General features: G+C 32.9%; 1 protein-coding gene across 1 annotated transcript; it reads left to right on the forward strand.

Annotated features, from left to right (window-relative positions):
* Positions 1-81: 81 nt before the first annotated feature.
* LOC124533680 (U4/U6 small nuclear ribonucleoprotein Prp31) lies at positions 82-20,223 on the forward strand. Its single transcript, XM_047109108.1, has 9 exons — positions 82-398; positions 497-632; positions 913-1,117; positions 2,093-2,235; positions 2,652-2,836; positions 2,914-3,054; positions 4,965-5,114; positions 10,673-10,900; positions 19,948-20,223. Exons 1-9 carry the CDS (start codon positions 198-200, stop codon positions 20,056-20,058), a joined length of 1,500 nt encoding a protein of 499 aa, XP_046965064.1. The 5' UTR covers positions 82-197; the 3' UTR covers positions 20,059-20,223.
* The last annotated feature ends 1,030 nt before the right edge of the window (positions 20,224-21,253 follow it).

The following is a 21,253-nucleotide window of genomic DNA, read 5'->3' on the forward strand; positions in this document are numbered from 1 at the left end:
AGCATTTACGAGAGGAGTAAAATAGTCCCATAAAAAACATAGAGGATTAAAAAGGATATTTGACAGTTGACATTATTTGATGTCATTCATGTTCATAACTTCATACAATTTAGTATTTAATAATAATTCGGACCAAGAATAATACTCTAGAAACATAATAAAATTATAAAACCAAGTATTACTTCTGTGTAGCTAAAATGTCCTTAGCAGACGAATTGCTGGCAGATTTGGAAGAGAATGATGACGGAGATCTAGAAGCTATATATGAAAACCAGATTAGTAATACTGATGCACATGAATTTACTGCACCTTTTCCAGTTATACCAAAGGAAGAAGAAATAAAAAACGTATCTATCAGAGAGTTGGCTAAGCTCAGAGATTCGGAACGCTTAAAAAGGGTAAGTGAATACAAATACTATTTTTCTCTGAAATAATTAATTTAATGGTCTATACTAAGCAAAGTATTAATTATATGAATTAAACTTTTATAATATAGGTTATAACTGAAATCGAGCAAAATGTTGGCAATGATAGAAAGAAAATTGAAGTGACTGGATTGATGGAATCAGATCCTGAATATCAGTTGATTGTCGAAGCTAATAATATAGCTGTTGAAATCGATGGAGAAATAGGTAAGATTAATCTCAAGTTTATATTTTAAATATTTGAGTAGAATTTACATAAAAAACTAATGACATTATAAGCTAACTTGTTTAACTATTAGGTTAGTAAAGCGTTTGTTCAGATAGTTCTGAAATTTGGAATCCTATAATAGTTCTTTCAAACTTGGCACTGTAATCATCTTATGTAAATAGCCTTGTAGCATGTGCAACGATACATTGTATATGTTTATAATCTTTCCCAAGATTACTTTAAAATTACAGAATAACTAAGAAACATTTAATTTTTCAGCTATTATTCACAGATTTGTTCGTGATAAATACCAAAAGAGGTTCCCAGAACTGGAGTCTTTGATAATAACACCTTTGGAGTATATACGCACTGTGAAAGAACTGGGCAATGATTTGGATAGAGCTAAGAATAATGAAACACTGCAAAGTTTTTTGACTCAAGCTACTATTATGATTGTGTCTGTCACTGCATCTACAACACAGGGGTATGAATTTAATATTACTTATAGAACACTTTTTGTCCCCTGCATCTTTACCCTCATTTAAATGTTTATTCATGAGGTGGTAGGCATAAAAAACTAGCTTATATCATTACTTGGTTTCAAACTTACTTCAAAATTATATTCTTCAAATTTGGTACATTTGTTTGGTTTTGAAAGATAGACAGTTGTATTTTCGAATTTATAGTATATTAGTCTCCTATTATGTTGGTACCTCTAATGGAATAAGTTGTATGATTAATTGCTTAAATATTATATGCTTGTGAAATGATGAAAATGAATGAATGAAATTAAATTATTTGACTGTTTTGTAATCCTGCAAAGTTAATCCTTCTACGTGTCAAATCAAATTAATTTTATTCAGGTGGAATATTGAAAGTATTAAACTCAAGTGTTCTACTAAGAAGAATCAATATTGTAGACTAGCAGTAGACTAGCATTTACGTTTCAATTATCTATTAAAATGGGGAGTAAAAAAAGTTTGTAATGGATATCTGAATAAAGACTTTATTATATACAACAACAACAACAACAACAACAACAACAGCCTGTAAATTCCCACTGCTGGGCTAAAGGCCTCCTCTCCTTTTAAGGAGAAGGTTTGAAACATATTGAAAAATTGGAACACCACGCTGTTCCAATGCGGGTTGGTGGAATACACATGTGGCAGAATTTCTATGAAATTTGTCACACGCAGGTTTCCTCAGTATGTTTTCCTTCACCGCTGAGCACGAGACGATTTATAAAGACAAATTAAGCGCATGAATCAGCGGTGCTTGACTGGGTTTGAACCCGCAATCATTGGTTAAGATGCATGCTTTCTAACCACTGGGCCATCTCTGCTCATAGTCTATATACATTTTAGTAATAATATTGGCTCTGTTCTTTTTAACTAAGCCTATTTATTGTTTATTTTTAATAATAATTTATGTTTATTTTAATTATATTTTTTTCATTTAGAAAACTGCTGTCTGACAATGAACTGCAGGAGATCTTTGAAGCATGTGATATGGCATCGGAATTAAACAACTTTAAATCTAATATTTACGAATATGTTGAGAGCAGAATGACATTTATAGCTCCAAATATAACAGCTATCGTGGGTAGGTACAAAATTATATCAAATATTATCACATATTTTATTCATAGGTGCTTACAACAACAGCAGCCTGTAAATTCCCACTGCTGGGCTAAAGGCCTCCTCTCCCTTTGAAGAGAAGGTTTGGAACATATTCCACCATGCTGTTCCAATGCGGGTTGGTGGAATGCACATGTGGCAGAATTTCTATGAAATTTGTCACATGCAGGTTTCCTCACGATGTTTTCCTTCACCGCTGAGCACGAGATGAATTATAAAGACTAATTAAGCACATGAATCAGCGGTGCTTGCCTGGGTTTGAACCCGCAATCATCGATTAAGATGCACGCGTTCTAACCAATGGGCCATCTCGACTCTACCACATAGGTGTTTGATGTAGATGTATTCATTTATATGATGTCATTTTGTAAATATTTACAGGTGCGTCGACTGCAGCTAAGATCCTCGGTGTGGCGGGTGGTCTATCCAAACTTTCAAAGATGCCAGCATGCAATGTGCTACCTCTAGGGCAACAGAAGAAGACACTCTCAGGATTCTCTCAAGCGGCATCACTGCCGCATACTGGATTTTTATATTTCTCACAAATCGTTCAGGATACATCTCCAGTATGTATATTAATGTTAATTTATATTCTGTCCCCGTTCACTTTTCAAAGTATTTATATTTTTTTTTTATTTAACAGGAATTGCGCTATAAAGCTGCCAAGCTCGTGTCAACTAAACTGACGTTGGCCGCCCGAGTGGACGCTTGTCACGAAAGTGCAGACGGAAGTATTGGACGATATCTCAGGGAGGGAATTGAAAAGAAATTAGACAAACTGCAGGTAAATTATATGTATAATAATATGTATGTTAATTTATACAGACATTAATAGTTTGATTCACACTTGGTGGTAGAGCTTTGTGCATACCCGTCTGGGTAGGTACCACCCACTCATCAGTTATTCTACCGCCAAATAACAGTACTCAGTATTGTTGTGTTCCGGTTTGAAGGGTGAGTGAGCCAGTGTAACTACAGGCACAAGGGACATAACATCTTAGTTCCCAAGGTTGGTGGCACATTGACGATGTAAGGAATAGTTAATATTTCTTACAGCGTCATTGTCTATGGGTGATGGTGACCACTTACCATCAGGTGGCCCATCTGATCGTCCGCCAACCTATACCCTAAAAAAAAAACTTGATGATAGTCATGTACTTTGAGATTGACTTTAAGAAAGTTATTTGGGTATTGCACACTCATTGTTCATTAATCTGTGGCTATTTTACGGTCAAGTAAAATATAAGCATTAAATGTTAATTTGTTCTAGTTTTAGGGTGAGTTAGCCATTGTCATTATAGGTTTATACAGTTTATCTCAAATGCTTAACAGCGTATTGGTTGTGTAAGGAAAAGAAGAAAAATGTTAACTTTTCTCTCAATACCATAGTATATAAAAAGTCTCCCAGTTATAATCATGTAGCCCTTTAGATCAATTTCCTTATAATAAATACTATATAAAACATAATAATTAATATACGCGATTCAAATCCGTTATAGCTAGTTTTATTTAAATGTGTAATCGCGAAAATTTAAGACAACAATATCTCAACGCTGATTTTGTATATATTTACTCATATAAAAAGTAAAGTAAAAGTAAAGTAACAGCCTGTAAATTTCCCACTGCTGAGATAAGGCCTCCTCTTCCATTACGAGGGTTTGGAACATATTCCACCACGCTGTTCCAATGCGGGTTGGTGGAATGCACATGTGGTAGAATTTCGATGAAATTAGACACATGCAGGTTTCCTCACGATGTTTTCCTTCACCGCCGAGCACGAGATTAATTATAAACACAATTAAGCACATATATATAGTGGTGCTTGCCTGGGTTTGAACCCGCAATCATCGGTTAAGATGCACGCGTTCTAACCACTGGGCAATAGGATATATTAAGTCATTATTTAAATTCTTAGTCTAAATAAAGTGGCTATAAAATAATGTTTTAAAATTTGAACTCAAGGTATTTTATCGTAGTTTTTTTAAGGATTTTTGCAAATTTCATTTAACGTAATATATAATAACGAAAATAATAATAATGTTTATTTAAATCATATTTGAATTAAATAGAATTTTATATAAAATTGACTATTCTTACGAAATCTTTTAGGGCCGTCTTAGGTTTTGTTTATTTTCTATCATTGCAGAATGTAAATTGCAATCATAATTGACATGTGATTTTTGTCAATCTATAAATAACAATATATAATACTTTATTAAATAAAAAAAATGCATCTAATAGCTAATAGCTAATATTAAAAGACGCTTTATGTTTCTTTCGACGTTGCTTGTTGCTTGCATGTTGCTTCAACGAGCTGAGATGGCCCAGTGGTTAGAACGCGTGCATCTTAACCGATGATTGCGGGTTCAAACCCAGGCGAGCACCGCTGATTCATGTGCTTAATTTGTCTTTATAATTCATCTCGTGCTCAGCGGTGAAGGAAAACATCGTGAGGAAACCTGCATGTGACAAATTTCATAGAAATTCTGCCACATGTGTATTCCACCAACCCGCATTGGAACAGCGTGGTGGAATATGTTGCAAACCTTCTCCTCAAAGGGAGAGGAGGCCTTTAGCCCAGCAGTGGGAATTTACAGGCTGTTACTTTACTTTTTTTTTTTACTTATGTTTCTTTGTACCACTGGGCCATCTCGGCTTCCTCATAGACTCGTATGTGTTTGCTTAATCGTCCAGGAGCCGCCGCCGGTGAAATTTGTGAAACCGCTGCCTAAGCCGATCGAGCAGAGTCGCAAGAAGCGCGGCGGGAAGCGCGTGCGCAAGATGAAGGAGCGCTACGCCATGACGGAGTTCCGGAAGAACGCCAACCGGCTCAACTTCGCAGACGTGAGTGTACCGTCGATCGTTCATTTGTTACATTATAGTTTGCTGATCTCCTAAATCAGGCGTTTTGAAAGGCGTTTGATTCGTAGGAAAATTGATAGCGTCAAAAATTTTTTTTTTTATGGTATAGGTTGGCGGACGAGCATATGGGCCAGCTGTTGGTAAGTGGTCACCATCATCCATAGACAATGACGCTGTAAGAAATATTAACTATTCTTTACATCGTCAATGTGCCACCAACCTTGGGAACTAAGATGTTATGTCACTTGTGCCTGTAGTTACACTGGCTCACTCACCCTTCAAACCGGAACACAACAGTACTGAGTACTGTTATTTGGCGGAAGAATAACTGATGAGTGGGTGGTACCTACCCAGACGGGTTTGCACAAAGCCCTACCACCAAGTGTGTTTTAATAAATCTCTGGCGACTATAGTAGACATTACCGAAAATTTTATTCACATCTTTGCATATGCAGTGGAATATTTGTCTGATTACATTGTACAAACTGATCTGTCTTATCCGAATGCGTCGTATCGAAATCTGAATCGTCATTTACAGATTCGGTTTCGGAATCAGAAATGTACTAGTGGTTTTTTTTTCCTTTTAAAAATGAAGGTTTAAAGCTTATTTCATAATACGTCCACTACTACGATTAGACGAACGTATGTAGCAGCAAGTAACTCAGAATAAAAAACAGATATCTCCATGTTTTTTTTTAGAAAAACTATACTATTGAAGTCAGTGGTGCGTGATTAAAATCCAAGTATGCTGTTAATTAGTCTTATCTCGATGGTTTCAAATAAAATGAACACAAGATCAATTAATCTAAAACAATAATATCGATCAACTGGACATTTAATATCTCTTGTTTGTGTGAATGAGATGCAAGCAAGCATCGTTTATGTCTCTTTCTCTCTCATCACTAGAACGTAGAAGATCGTCTTCTACCTTCTAATGTATGAGACAGAAAGAGACATATATATTAGCGGTTACAGTTAGGAACATAACAATTAGTAAAAAATCATAAAATTATCTGTGTCTAAATCTCATTGTCTTTGGTTAGCAACGTGATGGTAAGTGGTCGCGAATAGAAAATGTCGCTGTAATAAACATATAATATTAACTATTCCTTACATCGCCAATACGCTACCGACCATAGGAACTAAGATGATATGTCCCTTGTGTAGTTACACTGGCTCACTCACTCTTTTAACCGGAAAACAAAAATACTGAGAACTGCTTTTTGACGAAGAATAGCGGATTAGTCTGTGGTACCTATGTCCTATATATACAGACTTGCACAAAGCTCATGCAGGTTTCTTCACGATGTTTTCCTTTACCGCCGAGTACGAGATGAATTATAAAGACAAATTAAGCACATGAATCAGCGGTGCTTGCCTGGGTTTGAACCCGCAATCATCGGTTAAGATGCACGCGTTCTAACCACTGGGCTATCTCGACTCGGTGAATCAACATGTAGCAGAATTTTGGTGAAATTCACATACACGCCTCACGATGTTTTCCTTCACCGCCGAGCACGAGTTGAATTATAAACAACTCGCAATCATCGGTTAAGACGCTCGTGTTCTATACACTGGGTCATTTCGGCTCAAATTTTCCACTAGTGCCTTACCTATTGCAATTAGAACATACGACAGTAATACGTCAATCAGATATTTTTCCATCCATACAAGGCGTTACTAGATATTAACATAACTTGAAAACAAAAAAGTTTTATCTACTATCAATCTAACCTGTATATCATTGTACATTCGTCTCAAACATTACAATATAGCTTACTTATCCTCATTACTGCAATCGTCCCGCGATCAAATCCGGTTTTTTTATATAATAATATGTAATTTCTCGATACCATTCATTATTTTTTTGTTATCCATTAGTTTGCATGAATACTCGTGTATAAATATTAGTATAGCTTATAATTACAGAATAAAAATGAAAGTATCGTAAAAATGCCTTTTTGGATTTCTCTTAATAGCAATGAAATGGTAAAATTTTAACATTAAGAACACAGATTAAAAAACAGCTGCATAGTATGAATTGTAATTAACTTAAATATAGTCATGGACATATTTGGACGACCGAAAAAAATACGCATTACTTTAAAAACATCATTCACTTTTATTCAGGATTTTATAAGGTTGGATTATTATTATTAGTATCTACTCAGTAAAAAACTATAACAATAGTGATGATAGGTTTAAAAAAATTAATTCTTATAAAAAAAGAGTTTTAATTTTTATGAGATATTTTAACCTGGGATGTGTAAACTAAAATATTACAATAAAAAAATAAAATTATTATAGTTGTAAAAGAATATTATTGTATTATTATTATTTTTTTATAAACATAGGAATATCTAAATACTAAACATAATTATAAAATTTAGTTCCTTCTGTAGGTAAAATTTCTTCGTAATTTTGTGTCTACAGACGTTAATTAATTTCGAAATAATTTACCTCAGCTACAAGACTAAGGCTGTAACAGTAATTGTTTTGAGCTAGAATCATAGCGTTCAAGGTAATTATTGCGTTTCCATCGAACAGTATAAATTATACGTGCCTGAAATTAGGTCTTGGTAATGAAAACCCCATTACACGTGGGTGAAAGCTAATTTAAATTGAAATATAATTGCGAATAATGGACATATATATAAAGCTACTATCACACTATTGATGTATAAAAACGTGTCTTAATTCTGTGACATTTTGAAATGAGAACAAAAATACAAACGTAGACTAAGTTAATTAATATATGTTATATATCTGTAAAGTATAGTATTTATACTTTATATATCTACAGATACATGAATTTATAATCATATTGAATTTACGCATGTATTAGTATTACTACTTGTTAAAATATGTGTATTATTTACATTTGCGTCTTTTTGATAAAGCCGAAACCCGGACCAACTAGTTTATGTTTAGTTATTAGTAAGATTGCTATCGAAATATTTACTTAGGAACTAATTAAACTGTATGTTTTTTTTGGATTCAGTAACAATTTGCAATCAAAATAACTTCATTGAAGTAGGCTTTTACAAGGACGTCTGAAGTGAAGCTACCACCGGTTCGGAAAGTAGATTCTACCGAGAAGATCCGACAAGAATTTCAGTAGTTACTCTTTTTCAACTTTTAAAAAATAAAAAAAATAGTCATATTAGTTAAACACAATTATATATGTGTATAATGTATCCTGCCTGGAAGTCAACAGGTATTAATTCCACGCTTTTTTATCATCTATAAAATCTTGTACCGAATAATATTTTACCAATGTATTTTTAAAAACGATTTGAATTTACGAAACGGCAAAGTTAAAAATGTCTGCGGAATTTTATTATAGAAGCGGATACCTTGCCCCAAGAAGGATTTATTGACTTATAATGATTAGAGTACTAGAGATTTATACAGCAACTCATTGCGTGGGTGTCATATGATTCGATTTATTTTATACTTAGCACGTCGTCTAATACTATCAGCACTAACCGTCTCAATATAATGGAGGGAAATCAACAAAAAAATGCCAAATATGTTTCATGGCATCGGATACATAGGAAAGATGAACGAATGCTGCAATCACTATACTTAAAATGTCTGGAGATAGAAAATTTATTATACCAACCACAAAATCAAGATACAGCTAATCTAAAGTAAAAACAAAGTATTTTAACACTATTCGCAATTGAATAAACTTATAAACATTATACCTCTCATTAAGATTTTGCTCTAAATTCCAGAGGAATCGAACGTTCATAATGAGATAGTTCTAATAACTGATTAAGTAACACGCTATATACTGTAAACTATGATAAATATTCATTTCAAGAAGAGCCAAGATGTACATGTGTATAGAAAACGTCGCTCCTAATTGAAGATTGTTCGTTCATTGCTAAACACTTCTGAGGTTTACACGAGCTGTTTGCAGTTTGATTCTGAGATTACGTTCCTAGTAATTGTCGGAAAATTTTCTTGAGACGTCATGTGCTGTCTTGCATTGGAGTAAAGCGCTAGTTAACGATTGTTTATTCCAGAATTAGGTCATTTGGAGGAGGATTCTTAAACATTTCCTTTAAGCATAAGTTTAATTTATATCAAATCTCATTAACCGTGCCCCTATTCTCTTCATCTCACTTCCTCGATTCGTGCCGGTGTGGTAACGCACAAAGTTGCTTCAATAGTTTGAATAAATTAACTTTATAAGTCACAATTACAACTCGTCGTAACAACTACACAACTTACAATACACAAGCCACGTAATCTTAATTCAAGCAATTTATTAGTTTGAACAATCGTAAGCACGAGAACAATATTGCCAACGTTAACAAACCAGCATGCAAATGGCGTTTATCATTACGATTACGGTAATTATTACCGATATTTGCCGTTTCATGTGGCTGGTTATAGATGTGACGTCACGGTTGGTGGGTCGCGGCAGATGAGCAGAATTTCAAATAGTTTTTTTTCGCTTACTTCAAATAGACCGGAACTCGAGCTGGTGAAGCACGGACGTTCGACGGCCCGTTGGCTCGCGTGCACTAAATGCATGTTGATACGTACATGTGCGGGCTTTGCGTTTAAGAGTATCTGTTTTTTTTTATTTAAGTAATTGGTAAAGATCACATTAAATTAACTCTTCATTCAGTTTGTAATTATTTCATCTCAACTGAAAATTATTTTACAATAAAACTAGCTTGGGATAGCAGTAATTTAATATATTTCAGATTCGTAAACTATGATTGCTATATAAAATGAGTTATAAATCAATTATAATTGAAAGACTACAGCTTATTAAGTAACTTAATGAGCTGCTAATAGGTATGTAATTACGCGTCAGATCGAATTAGTGTGGAGACGATATCATCATTTATCTTGAATGTACGCGAAGTAACGTGATATAAAAATATATACCTACATATTAAAAAATCTATTAATTTCGAAATATGAGGGTACGTCTGAAATTTATCTGAAAATCTCGAAAAGTTGTACCCATTATAAATAATGTGAAGTGCATTTCGTAAGCATTTAGATTCTAGAAAAGTCTAGAGGTAATAAAATTCAACGATAATAAAAAAAGCCAACACGTCTGCGGTGGTCTAATTGTTCGAAAAAAAGAAACAAATATAATATCTTAAGTCTTAACAAATATTGTGTGAAATCATTGAGACTTCCTAAAATAACCATGTATAAGGAAAATGTTTATAACGCCTCCGTTTTATGAAAATTGGGTTAATCGTGACCTGCTTGACGATACTATTCAATCGCTTTTATGCATTGCTATTTATATCATAAACCAACAGATATAGCGGTACTTAATCAATTCAAAATTAAGTACATCCGCAGTATATATTTTTTCACTTTAATTTTTACAAATCATACGAATAAATAAGTATTTTAGTTAGTCGTTTACTTGATACTGTTTATTTTGTTATACAGTTTCGTTCGTTAGGTGTGTAAATTTATTGTAACAATAGAAACTTTAATCACAATAAGCATGTATTAGTTGTATAAGATGGTGATAATAGTAATATTTTCCACAGATCGAAGACGACGCTTACCAAGAAGATTTGGGCTACACGCGCGGTACGATCGGCAAATCGGGGACCGGACGCGTTCGTCTACCTCAGATTGATGAGAAGACGAAAGTTCGAATCAGTAAAACATTGCAGAAAAATCTCCAAAAACAGAACCAGCAATACGGTGGAGCCACGAGTATACGGAGACAGGTTTCTGGTACCGCGTCCTCGGTCGCCTTCACGCCTTTGCAGGTCAGTAACTTGACGCCTCTAGCCTTTAAATCGACGATGCTCCGGACCGTGACATGACTTTGTTATTACTTTGACTTTACTGGAACTATATTACTGAGTTTTTTATGAATAAGGTTGAGTTATTTCTAGGAGTAGACGTAATGACACTATTAAAGATCATTGAAGCGATGAAGATTGTCTTTGAATCGTCTTAAATGAGTTTTTAAAAAGTTGGAAAAAGCTAAAGTCAAAATAATGGTGAGCAATCTTCACTAATGTTATAAGTGAATTTGTTTATATGTTTGGTCTTAGCTACTAGACTGATGTCACTATTTTGCATGGACGTTTGTCAGGTGCTGAAAAGAACATAGGGTACATAGTACCATTTTTATCTTGCTAGAAATGCGCGTTACATACCCCTTACATGTGGGACTCGCCGATGCCCAGGAGGCCTTGTGCCCACCACAAATATCACCCTTAGGCTTTCCGTCTCGCCGGTGGCCGGCACGAGATCAGTTTTGCATGTGACCGTGACAAATACACACAATCTGTCAAATATTTTCTAATTTCAATCAGCAATTAACTGTATAACTTTATAAAGATTACAAGTGAGGATAAAAGCCCAGGGGGTAGTTTTCCAGAGACTTTCACGTCGCTGTGTGGCTAGTATACCGTTAAGCAATCGATGTTGTGATTAAGATTAAATCCTTTATGACCTTTAAGGGAGAAATTAAACTGATATATATCAGAGCAATTCTGTAATCACAAAACGGTTGTAGGAAATCAGCACGATACGATAATAAAGTAGTTTGATAGCATCGTTTAGTGGTTATAACAGCGTAAAATATTCGCTCCGCAGATTGAACTATCGATCGAGTCAAATACGGCAATATCGGATAGTTTAACTGTTACTAACTGCTTTTCTACGTCATACCACGTTGTGTAGTCGAGAGAATTTAAAAAAAATTGACAGTCAATCTAATTATTTTTAAAAGTGATGCTTATAATATTCATAATAAATATTTATTTATGGTCTGATTCGTTTTTAAATATAGAAGCATTCAATTTTCATGTTGATTGTCAAATGTGTAACACCGGTGTGGGAAAAAATGTATCCAAGAGTTTAAAAGGACGTACGAAAGTGACTCAGCAGATCTATTATTTTTCTTTTTTTATATTTATATCAATTGTTTCAAGGAAACGCCTGTATGCTATCGTTTTATGTTAAAGATTTGTAATCAACTACATATTATTTATTATTAAGCTATATGTACGCTAAATGCATATCTCCTAAACGTTAAAAGTCACAAATCATATAAAACAAATACGATCTCTTGTTTCCTTCCAAATAGTAAGCCATTAGTTCCTATTATTGCTTCAAACCATGCCTGACCTCTCTTCTCATGTCAGATCGCTATCCTACCGAATTATGAGAGGGGCTTGCACCCGTGTTTATTGCACAAACCTTTGATCACAAAAGTATGTAACAAATGCTAGTTTAAGTTGGAAATAGCCGTCGTGGCAAATTCGGACAAGAACTTCGAAATAGATTTAGTCTATCATAGTAATAACTCAAGATCTCATTTTGACGACTCCCATGGTCGAGTAGTGTGTACACCGGTTTTCATGGGTACGCCACTCCGAAATCCCGGATTCGAATCCCGGCCGAGTCGATGTTGAAAAGGTTCATAGCTTTTCATTTTTGTTTGGTGTTTGTGGTACCGTCGTTTCTTCTGATTTTCCAAAGCACATTTGCTTTAGCTGCTTACATTGGGATCAGAATAATGTATGTGATGTTGTTCAGTATTAATTAATTTATTTATTATTTTAAAAATGTCTCAACTAACTAAGATTATTTATCATCAACACGCCATTAAACTCGTATGTATAGGTTATAAAAACGACGTAAAAGCGAGTCTTCTCTTAAATAACAACTCATTTTAGAAATTTCATGCCTTAATTAGTATCATAATAAAAAAAGTTTATATCGTGAGAAAAATGTTTGCTAGTGTTAAAAGATTGTAACTCTATAGTCATTTTAAGCTAATTACCGCATCTTGTACGTAAATATATCAATGAATACTACGGATAAAAAGTACATTACATAAACACTTCAGCAATTGTTCGAATATATGCCGTTGTACGCGGTTAGCGAGTTCCATTGTGATCGTAACGTCATAATGGGGACATTATCTCACGCATTCTTAATATGCACACTCGGCTATGTGTTTTATACAGAAAATAATCGCGCCATCTTCTTGGTATGTGTGCATTTTTTTGTTCGTAATAATGATCGAACAATTATAGTGTCACAAGAAACTAATGACTTGTGTAAAAAGTGTTTTAAATCCAGCACGACTTTACACGATTAACTTTTTTTTTTTTAAATAATATGTTTTAAATAAAAACGAAACTTATGAAATGCTTTCTTTTAAATACATAATTAGAGTTACCATATGAAAGCGAAATTTCGATTTTAATTATACGTAATAAATGCATATATAACTAAAACATTTTAGTAACTAGCTTCAATTTTAAGTTATTTTATGTTTTTTTTGGTAATATACATAACATAAAATATTAATTATGGCGGATATTACTTTCATAGTTAATTTTTTTTTCATATTGCTGTCTCTTTTTCTGTCTGTGTTTACATCGCGCTGAAACTATTTGAAAAATTTTAATGTAATTAGAAGTGAAAGCTTACATCAAGAGTCATATTTTAGTATTTTACCGATAAATTACAAAATCAAATACCCGAATGTTTTAATAAAATTAATTTTAGTTTCATTATGACTTATCTTAATGATCTTTGGAAGATATCACTGCCTTATAGCCGCGTAAATCCTTGTCATTATTTCATATATATAATTTTGATGATATACAATAAATAATATATGTCGAAGAAGCAATAGGTGATTAATTGTTTAACAATCCATCACAGCTTAAGAGTTCAAACCCGGAGCAAGCATCGATTAATTAATGTTCTTAATTTCGTTTGTATAATTTGAATACTGTTGAACGGCGAAGGAAAACATTGCAAAGAATCTCAGGAAAATCAGGAGCGAAACGGCCAATTTCTCAAGAGAGAGAGGAGGATTTTGCCCAACAGTTGGGCATTATCACACAATAATAAATTATGTTTTAACTAATGATTACCCAACAATTATTTTAAGATGAAATCTTATAAAACCTACTAAAATATTCAGCAGGAAATATCCAAAATAACCATAAGGTTAGATCAACTTCCTTTTGACAGAAAATTGGTCAAAACTCGGCAAACATTGACAAATGTAAAAGGACTGTAAAATGAGTTGATTTTCTTAATTCAAGGTCAGGTCAACATCAGTATAAATAATTGTTTCTAAGCAATCTTAATACGACAATTAATTTTTAATGTGTGTTTGTTAACGTCTGCATTAAGAAACTAATGTCTAATGTACAAAAATTAACAAAACTCAGAATATTTTAATATTTTCGTACATTTTATCATACTAATTGCGCTAATGAGTTAAATTATAAACATCGCTTTCACAGTGTAATTTAGTGGAAAGCAAACAGAAGATTTATTCTGGAAACCGAAGAAAGTTATTAGAAATATATTCTGGACTTGGATAAACTATTTGGTTAAAATTAAAAACTTCAATAACTTTTTAATTGGCCTTATTCTAAATTGAAGCCTTGGATATACAGCTTTATATTTAGCCGCTAGAGACTAAGATTAAGCATTTCAGTTTGTTTGTTATGCATATATAATAACTAATTAGACTTTTGGGGAAATCCGGCATAGTATTTTGTGTCAAGATGAGTTACACAAATATCAGAAATATTATTATTAATCCTATTTTAAATAAAACATTAACTGCACTAGAAATTATTTCGTATAAAAATTTTTTCCGTAAATATTGTAATTTTTTATTTAATATAATCTTGTTAAATGTCGGTTTATGGATGCGTGTAACAGCCTACTTTAATATATAGGTATTATATTAACTTTACTTCTGAGGCTTGTAGTATTTTAGTTATTGTTAGTTAAATTGGCGAATACGCATTATTAAATTCCATACCCTCAATATACCATGTTATCATATATTCACACAAGGTAATCAAAGTTGTCCATTTAGACTTTCAACTAAACTACACTAAGGGGTGAATTGTTTCCAATAAATTCTTTATTGGGATACTTTTCATCCGTTTTTTTGTTACTCTTCAAGTAATATTTGATTCCAGTTGATTCTGGAACGGTTATCATCGTCCAAAACCAAAGAGTTAAATATCTCCAAAATTGTCAAATAACTGTTTCGTTTTACGAATACGTAATTTTATAGGCCATCATTTCAAATTAAAATAAAAAATAATATTTATTTTGCAGCAAGAAAAAATAAAAAAAGCAATGCACTTTCGGGTCCCATCGTACATATTATTTTGAATTTATTTGTACTCTTATCGTTAAGTATTTTAGCGAGGTACATTTAAATTCAAAAATCGAATTCAGCATTACTTTCCGTGACTCGGTCGTGTTCGAATAAAATATCCTAATCACAGTATACGTTTTCTACCGTTTGTTTGAAATGAAGAAATTTATAGACCATAAAACATAACGATGCTTTCTTCAATATGATGGGCTGTATCGTTAATATTACGTACTGGAGCAAATGTAATATTTTAAGTTCATTAGGAAAGTAGAAACCTAGTGCTACGTCGGCAATGTTCCCTCGTTTTATTTTTAGGTTATTCACATTTACTTTAACCATAATGGAGCGATCATTTACAAGTTGCATGTAAGCGAGCGAGAAAATAGCCTATTTGTATTTCAGACGATCTGTTTAGTACTTTCACCGTTTAGGTTTCGCTGTTGGTATTTGTGTTAGGGAAATGACGCCCTTTGGTCTATCGCTGACATACTATCAAATGTTGCCACAAGTTTTATGTAAATTTACCTCCCGAGGTGCACCGCTTGCTCGTTTATGATTGCTTGCGAACAATTGTAACCGTTGAATCTATTAACTTTCAACTTCTCTTCAATTTCTTATTTAATTGTTCTATTTTTTGTTTGTAAATTTAAATATTTAAATTACCTACAAAACTTAAAAAAATTCTTTGTCTCTTTGTTGTATAAATTAATGTATTTTAATTATCATTAATTAACCTTAACAAGTATTTTGTTTTTATTGAAATTATTGAAATAATCAATTGTATATTAAACTACGTTTAAATCAATGACAACTTCAACCAAGGCTAACAATGTTTGCAATCTTGTATAAACCTTTTATGACTTGTATCTCTTTAATAATACTCAGCTCGCAGTTCCTCATACCTGCGGTTTTCAATACGATTGTGTTAAATCTTACAATTCTGAAGTGTTAACGACCTAAGAGAACAGGGTATTACAACGTCACACTCAGCCAGAGCCTCGTTACACGGGTTACGCTGTAACGTCTGATATCATCGCAAATGTTGGTCATATTGGAAATTATCTGGTCCAACGTTTTTGACGAAAATGAATTCCCAAACTGACATATACAACAATTGTCCACGCTTAAACAAAACTAAGGGTCATGTTAAGGATTACATAATTGTAACTGCTGAGTAAATATTTCATGGTAAGGTTGTTGCAAACCTTTAAACCAGTTTGTCATTTAATATGGAATAAAATTATCCTACGCGTTGATCGTTACCACAACAAGTTTCCCATTGTTGTTTCGTGATGCAATTCTCTGATTGATATTTTTGTGATTGATATGGTACGCGTTGAATATGTATTATTGGCCAACATTTGGCCCATGTACGAGTTGTTGGGCTTCATCACCGTTAGAAGATAGCAATCATTTAAGATTATGCGCTTGCAACGTTGGAATATGCGGTCCTTGGTAATGTTTATGACCTTAGACGAACTAAAATGTTCATACCATTGAGATATTAAACTATAGGTTGTATTTCTAGTCGTGTTATGTGCAATTGAAATTTATGTAGCCTATAAATTGTTTTATTTGTAGTGTCTGTTATTCGGCCACGAAGATAGAAGTTAATTAGACACAGTATTTTTTGTAACTTAAAACAATGAAAAAACTATTTATTACCTATGTCTACTCTAGAATAGATAGACTACTTAGGTATAAAGTGACTTTCGAATCTATTCAGCACTTTTGGTATTTTGGAGTAACAAAATATGGATTCACAAATGTTTACTTTTAATATTGTCGAGATATACCGCAATCTATTGTAGATACATTTTTATGCTTTTATGCTTTATCTGCTGTAACGTATATGTGAATATTTTCTACTATATACTAGAAAATATTCTCATTTAAATTGTAATACCGCAAGTTATTTAGCTCGGTGGAATCCACATTCCGACTCGATCACGTTGAACAGTAGAAATCAAGACAATATCACATGAGATAATTCAAAAGTACTTTTTAAAGCTTATTTGAATCGGACCATTTATTGGAACTTTACAGACAATTACTTATTGAAAAATGCATGGTACTAAGAGATAAGCATATAAAATAGAGATGTTCATTATAAACAAAACAACAGACTGTAAATTTCCCACTGCTGGGCTAAGGCTTCCTCTTCCCTTTGAGGAGAAGTTTTGGAACATAGTCTTACCTAGCTGTTCCAATGCGGGTTAGTGGATGATAATGGACATGTATAAACATGTGGCAGAATTTCTATGAAATTAGACACATATAGGTTTCTTCATGATGTGTTCCTTCACAGCCGAGCACGAGATGAATTATAATCACAATTCAAGCACATGACTATTCATCGGTGCTTCCCTGGATTTGAACCAGAAATCATCGATTATGATGCACGCGTTTAAACCACTGGGCCATATCGACTCAGAAGTTCATTAATAACGCTAAATTAATGGGGTCGACGAGTTCTCGAATAAAGACTGGGTCTTGACATTGAGAAGAACGTTCTCAGACTATGTGGTGTGGCGACATCAGCAAAATAGCTGGAGGCGGTTTGAGAATTAAAGCCGAATTAAGTAGCCTAGAAGAGGTCTATATTTAGAAGTCGACGAATAAGGGCTTATGATGAAATACAAATCATTAGGTATTTTTAAACTATGCAATGCATTTTAATTTTTAATGCTGATGTAACCGCGTGAAGCTAGAAGAAGTTTTATATGTGTAATGCATAGAGAAATGCCAAGAATGTTGACTTGCCTAGTCGGAAAAAAAGATTTTTCTTTTCATGTTTCTTAATCAATCTAAATGTTGTAAATACACTTCTATTGCACCCGTGTTAAGCCGGAACGAATAGCTAGTTTGAAATGAAGTTATGTTTGCATTATTTGTGTAGAATATCGACTAGACCGTTTTTTAATCGTTGTAACTTTAAATGTTGAATGCTAACTCAAAAATTTTAAATAAGTCTAGGTAATACGATATTAATTAAATAAATAAATAAAACATAAAATATCTTTAAAATATTACACTATTGATTTAAATATTTGAAAACTATCACCGGTCTTCTAGTATTATTAACCTTATTTCTCTGAGATTTGAATTACAAATGTGAATATTTCGAGACCAAATGTAATTTTGTTTATTTATGTAATCATTTGGAATCATCCAATCGGATATAATTGACGGAATAAATACTAATTAATATTAGTGGAAATAAAACGAATAATACGTATGTGAAAAAGTGTACTGTTATAATTTAATAATAATAAATATAGATTGCGTTTTTTTACTGAGAAGATTTGTTTGAAAAATTTGCTGATTTTTTTTTTGTTATGGAATAGGTTGGCGGACGAACATATGGCACACTTGATGGTAAGTGGTTACCATCACCCATAGACAATGACGCTGTAAGAAATATTAACTATTCCTTATATCGTCAATGCGCCACCAACCTTGGGATCTAAGATGCTATGTCCCTTGTGCCTGTAGTTACTCTAGCTCTAACACTCACCTTTCAAACCGGAACACAACAATACTGCGTACTGTTGTTTAGCGGTAGAATATCTGATGAGTGGGTGGTCCCTACCCAGGCGGGCTTGCACAAAGACCTACCACCAAGTAAATTTGACTTTGAATTTAGGAAAAAATTGTTCACATATTCCTTCAGTTAAAGTTAGTACTCATCTTTATAGTTTGTATAAACGTGCGGTACGATTTATAAAGTATATTTATAATATTTTTTTTTTTAAAATCACGCGACATTTTTGGTATTAAATTTAATGTAGGTAGTAAGATATCGCATGAGGCTTTTTAAAAGTTTGAACAATACACGCTATAGCAGTGACAGGCGCAACGTCTAATCATCCACAAGGTAGCAACGCGTCGCACTTTTACGAATAAATGAAAAGTCATCGCGAGCAATTGCCTTACTTATCTACTTGTGTATGACGGAGCTGAAACACCGCCTCAAGTAATCACAGATCTGAATGATAATAGTTTGGAATGGTCGGAGAACGTAAATGAAGCTACATGCTGGCTATCGCTATCAAATTGTATCAAATTCTGATGAATGTCGTTTAGCTTTTTATCGTGTCTAAACCGCAATCATAATTTTAATACAAAATCGGATCAATTCGTACTTCTCGTTTTCAAATGACTGACCCTAATGTTGACTATGTTCTAAATATTGACAGATAGTTTTATAAAGATCCGGTAAACTTTCATAGTTATTATGTCTCAGTGTGTACATTGTATTGTTTGTATGTAAATGTATTTACTTGGTGGTAGACCACTTAATGAAAGCTCGTCTGAGATCAGCGTTCCGGCTGAAAGGGTGAGTGAGCCGGTGTGCCACAAGGGACATGACATCTTTATGCTAATGGTTGATCATTACTGAAATGAGAAATGAGTCATTTCGTCTGTATACAGATAATAGTCTACGGGCACCTGAGATAAAACACAAAGCCAATAACAAATAATTTTTTGAAGATTTTTTTCGTAAAGTATTTTACAAAGGATATCTCTTTCAAATTCGATTATAACTTAATAAAATGGCAAAAGTTTTTTTCATTACTTTTCCTTATTAATTATGTTAAGACATAAATATCCGTCTCGAAGGACCATGTTTTAATTTATTTATTGTTTCAGGGTCTCGAAATCGTCAATCCACAAGCAGCTGAAACGCGAATTAACGAAGCAAATGCTAAATACTTCTCCAATACATCTGGTTTCTTATCAGTGGGAAAAGAAACGACGTAACTACATTCCATGACGGAAATCACCGAAAAATGTCTCGTAAGTTGGCAACGCGAAAATAATTCAGCGTACTATTGCGTCACCGCGTAAGTGAATAATGAAAATGCAATGTTACGGTCATAGCCCCTTGTGATTGTGTGTTTGTGAATGAAATAAAAACTATTATACGATTTTGTCTTGTTTATTTTAATTTACCAATTATAAATAACATTTTTATTGAGTCGCGTGAAGTGAATCCGGTTACTTTGTATTGTGGTTGACAAGAATAAGCAGGCTTCGACTTCAAAAGCAAAATGAATATGAAAATAGGCTAAAACCCATAGATATTGTCAGTCAGTATTCTTGACAGAATTGTATATTATATATTATTTAATATTATTGTTTCGTCATTTGAGTCAAACAGTGAACATAAAATTAAATTAATCAAATGCTATACAAATTAAGGATATGTTATAAGGACTAAAGTTAGAAAATACAAAATTATTTTAAATTAATTTAGCTGTTCCTTCATTAACTAATTTATATTAATATTTAAAAAAATATACTAGGTTTAGTTATACATAAACAGGTTCTCATATTACTCCATAACAAAGAAATAAACGCGTTTTAAGCTACACAATATTTTCTGAACGATTATTTCCACTTTATACAACAATTCCACCAATAATGTAATTATATCATTATTATATGTTTTAACTTGTCTTTGAATATTTAATAATTTATTACATTACATAAATCATATGATAGATACTAAATATTGAACGAGTCTTATGCACTGATTAATTATAGTTTATACATATTTCCATTCCTTTTTCGAAATGTTAAATTCAGTAAGAGGATAAAAATCGAAAAGATAAAACGGGTAGAAGGTAAAACGAAAAGCATAATTAAAAAGAAACACCTATATTTTAATAGCGCAATGGAAGATTTTTATTTTCAACATAGAAAGAGAATTAATTCTAATTCACAGTAAGAACATAATTTGATCCATCATAAGTAAACACAACACAAGATAATTTTGACGATAATAAGCTTTTCTGATGGCTGAGAACTTCGTTGATCATATAAACATTAGTTCACACGATCTTTAAAGCAACCAAGATGAAGATATTATTATAATTACTTTTTTGTGCCTTTAAATAAAGACGTAAGAGATAAACAGGTAATAATTATAGAACGAATTATTGTCTCGTAAATG

The sequence above is a fragment of the Vanessa cardui genome, chromosome 11, assembly GCF_905220365.1.
Source record: "Vanessa cardui chromosome 11, ilVanCard2.1, whole genome shotgun sequence".
Lineage (NCBI taxonomy): Eukaryota > Metazoa > Arthropoda > Insecta > Lepidoptera > Nymphalidae > Vanessa > Vanessa cardui.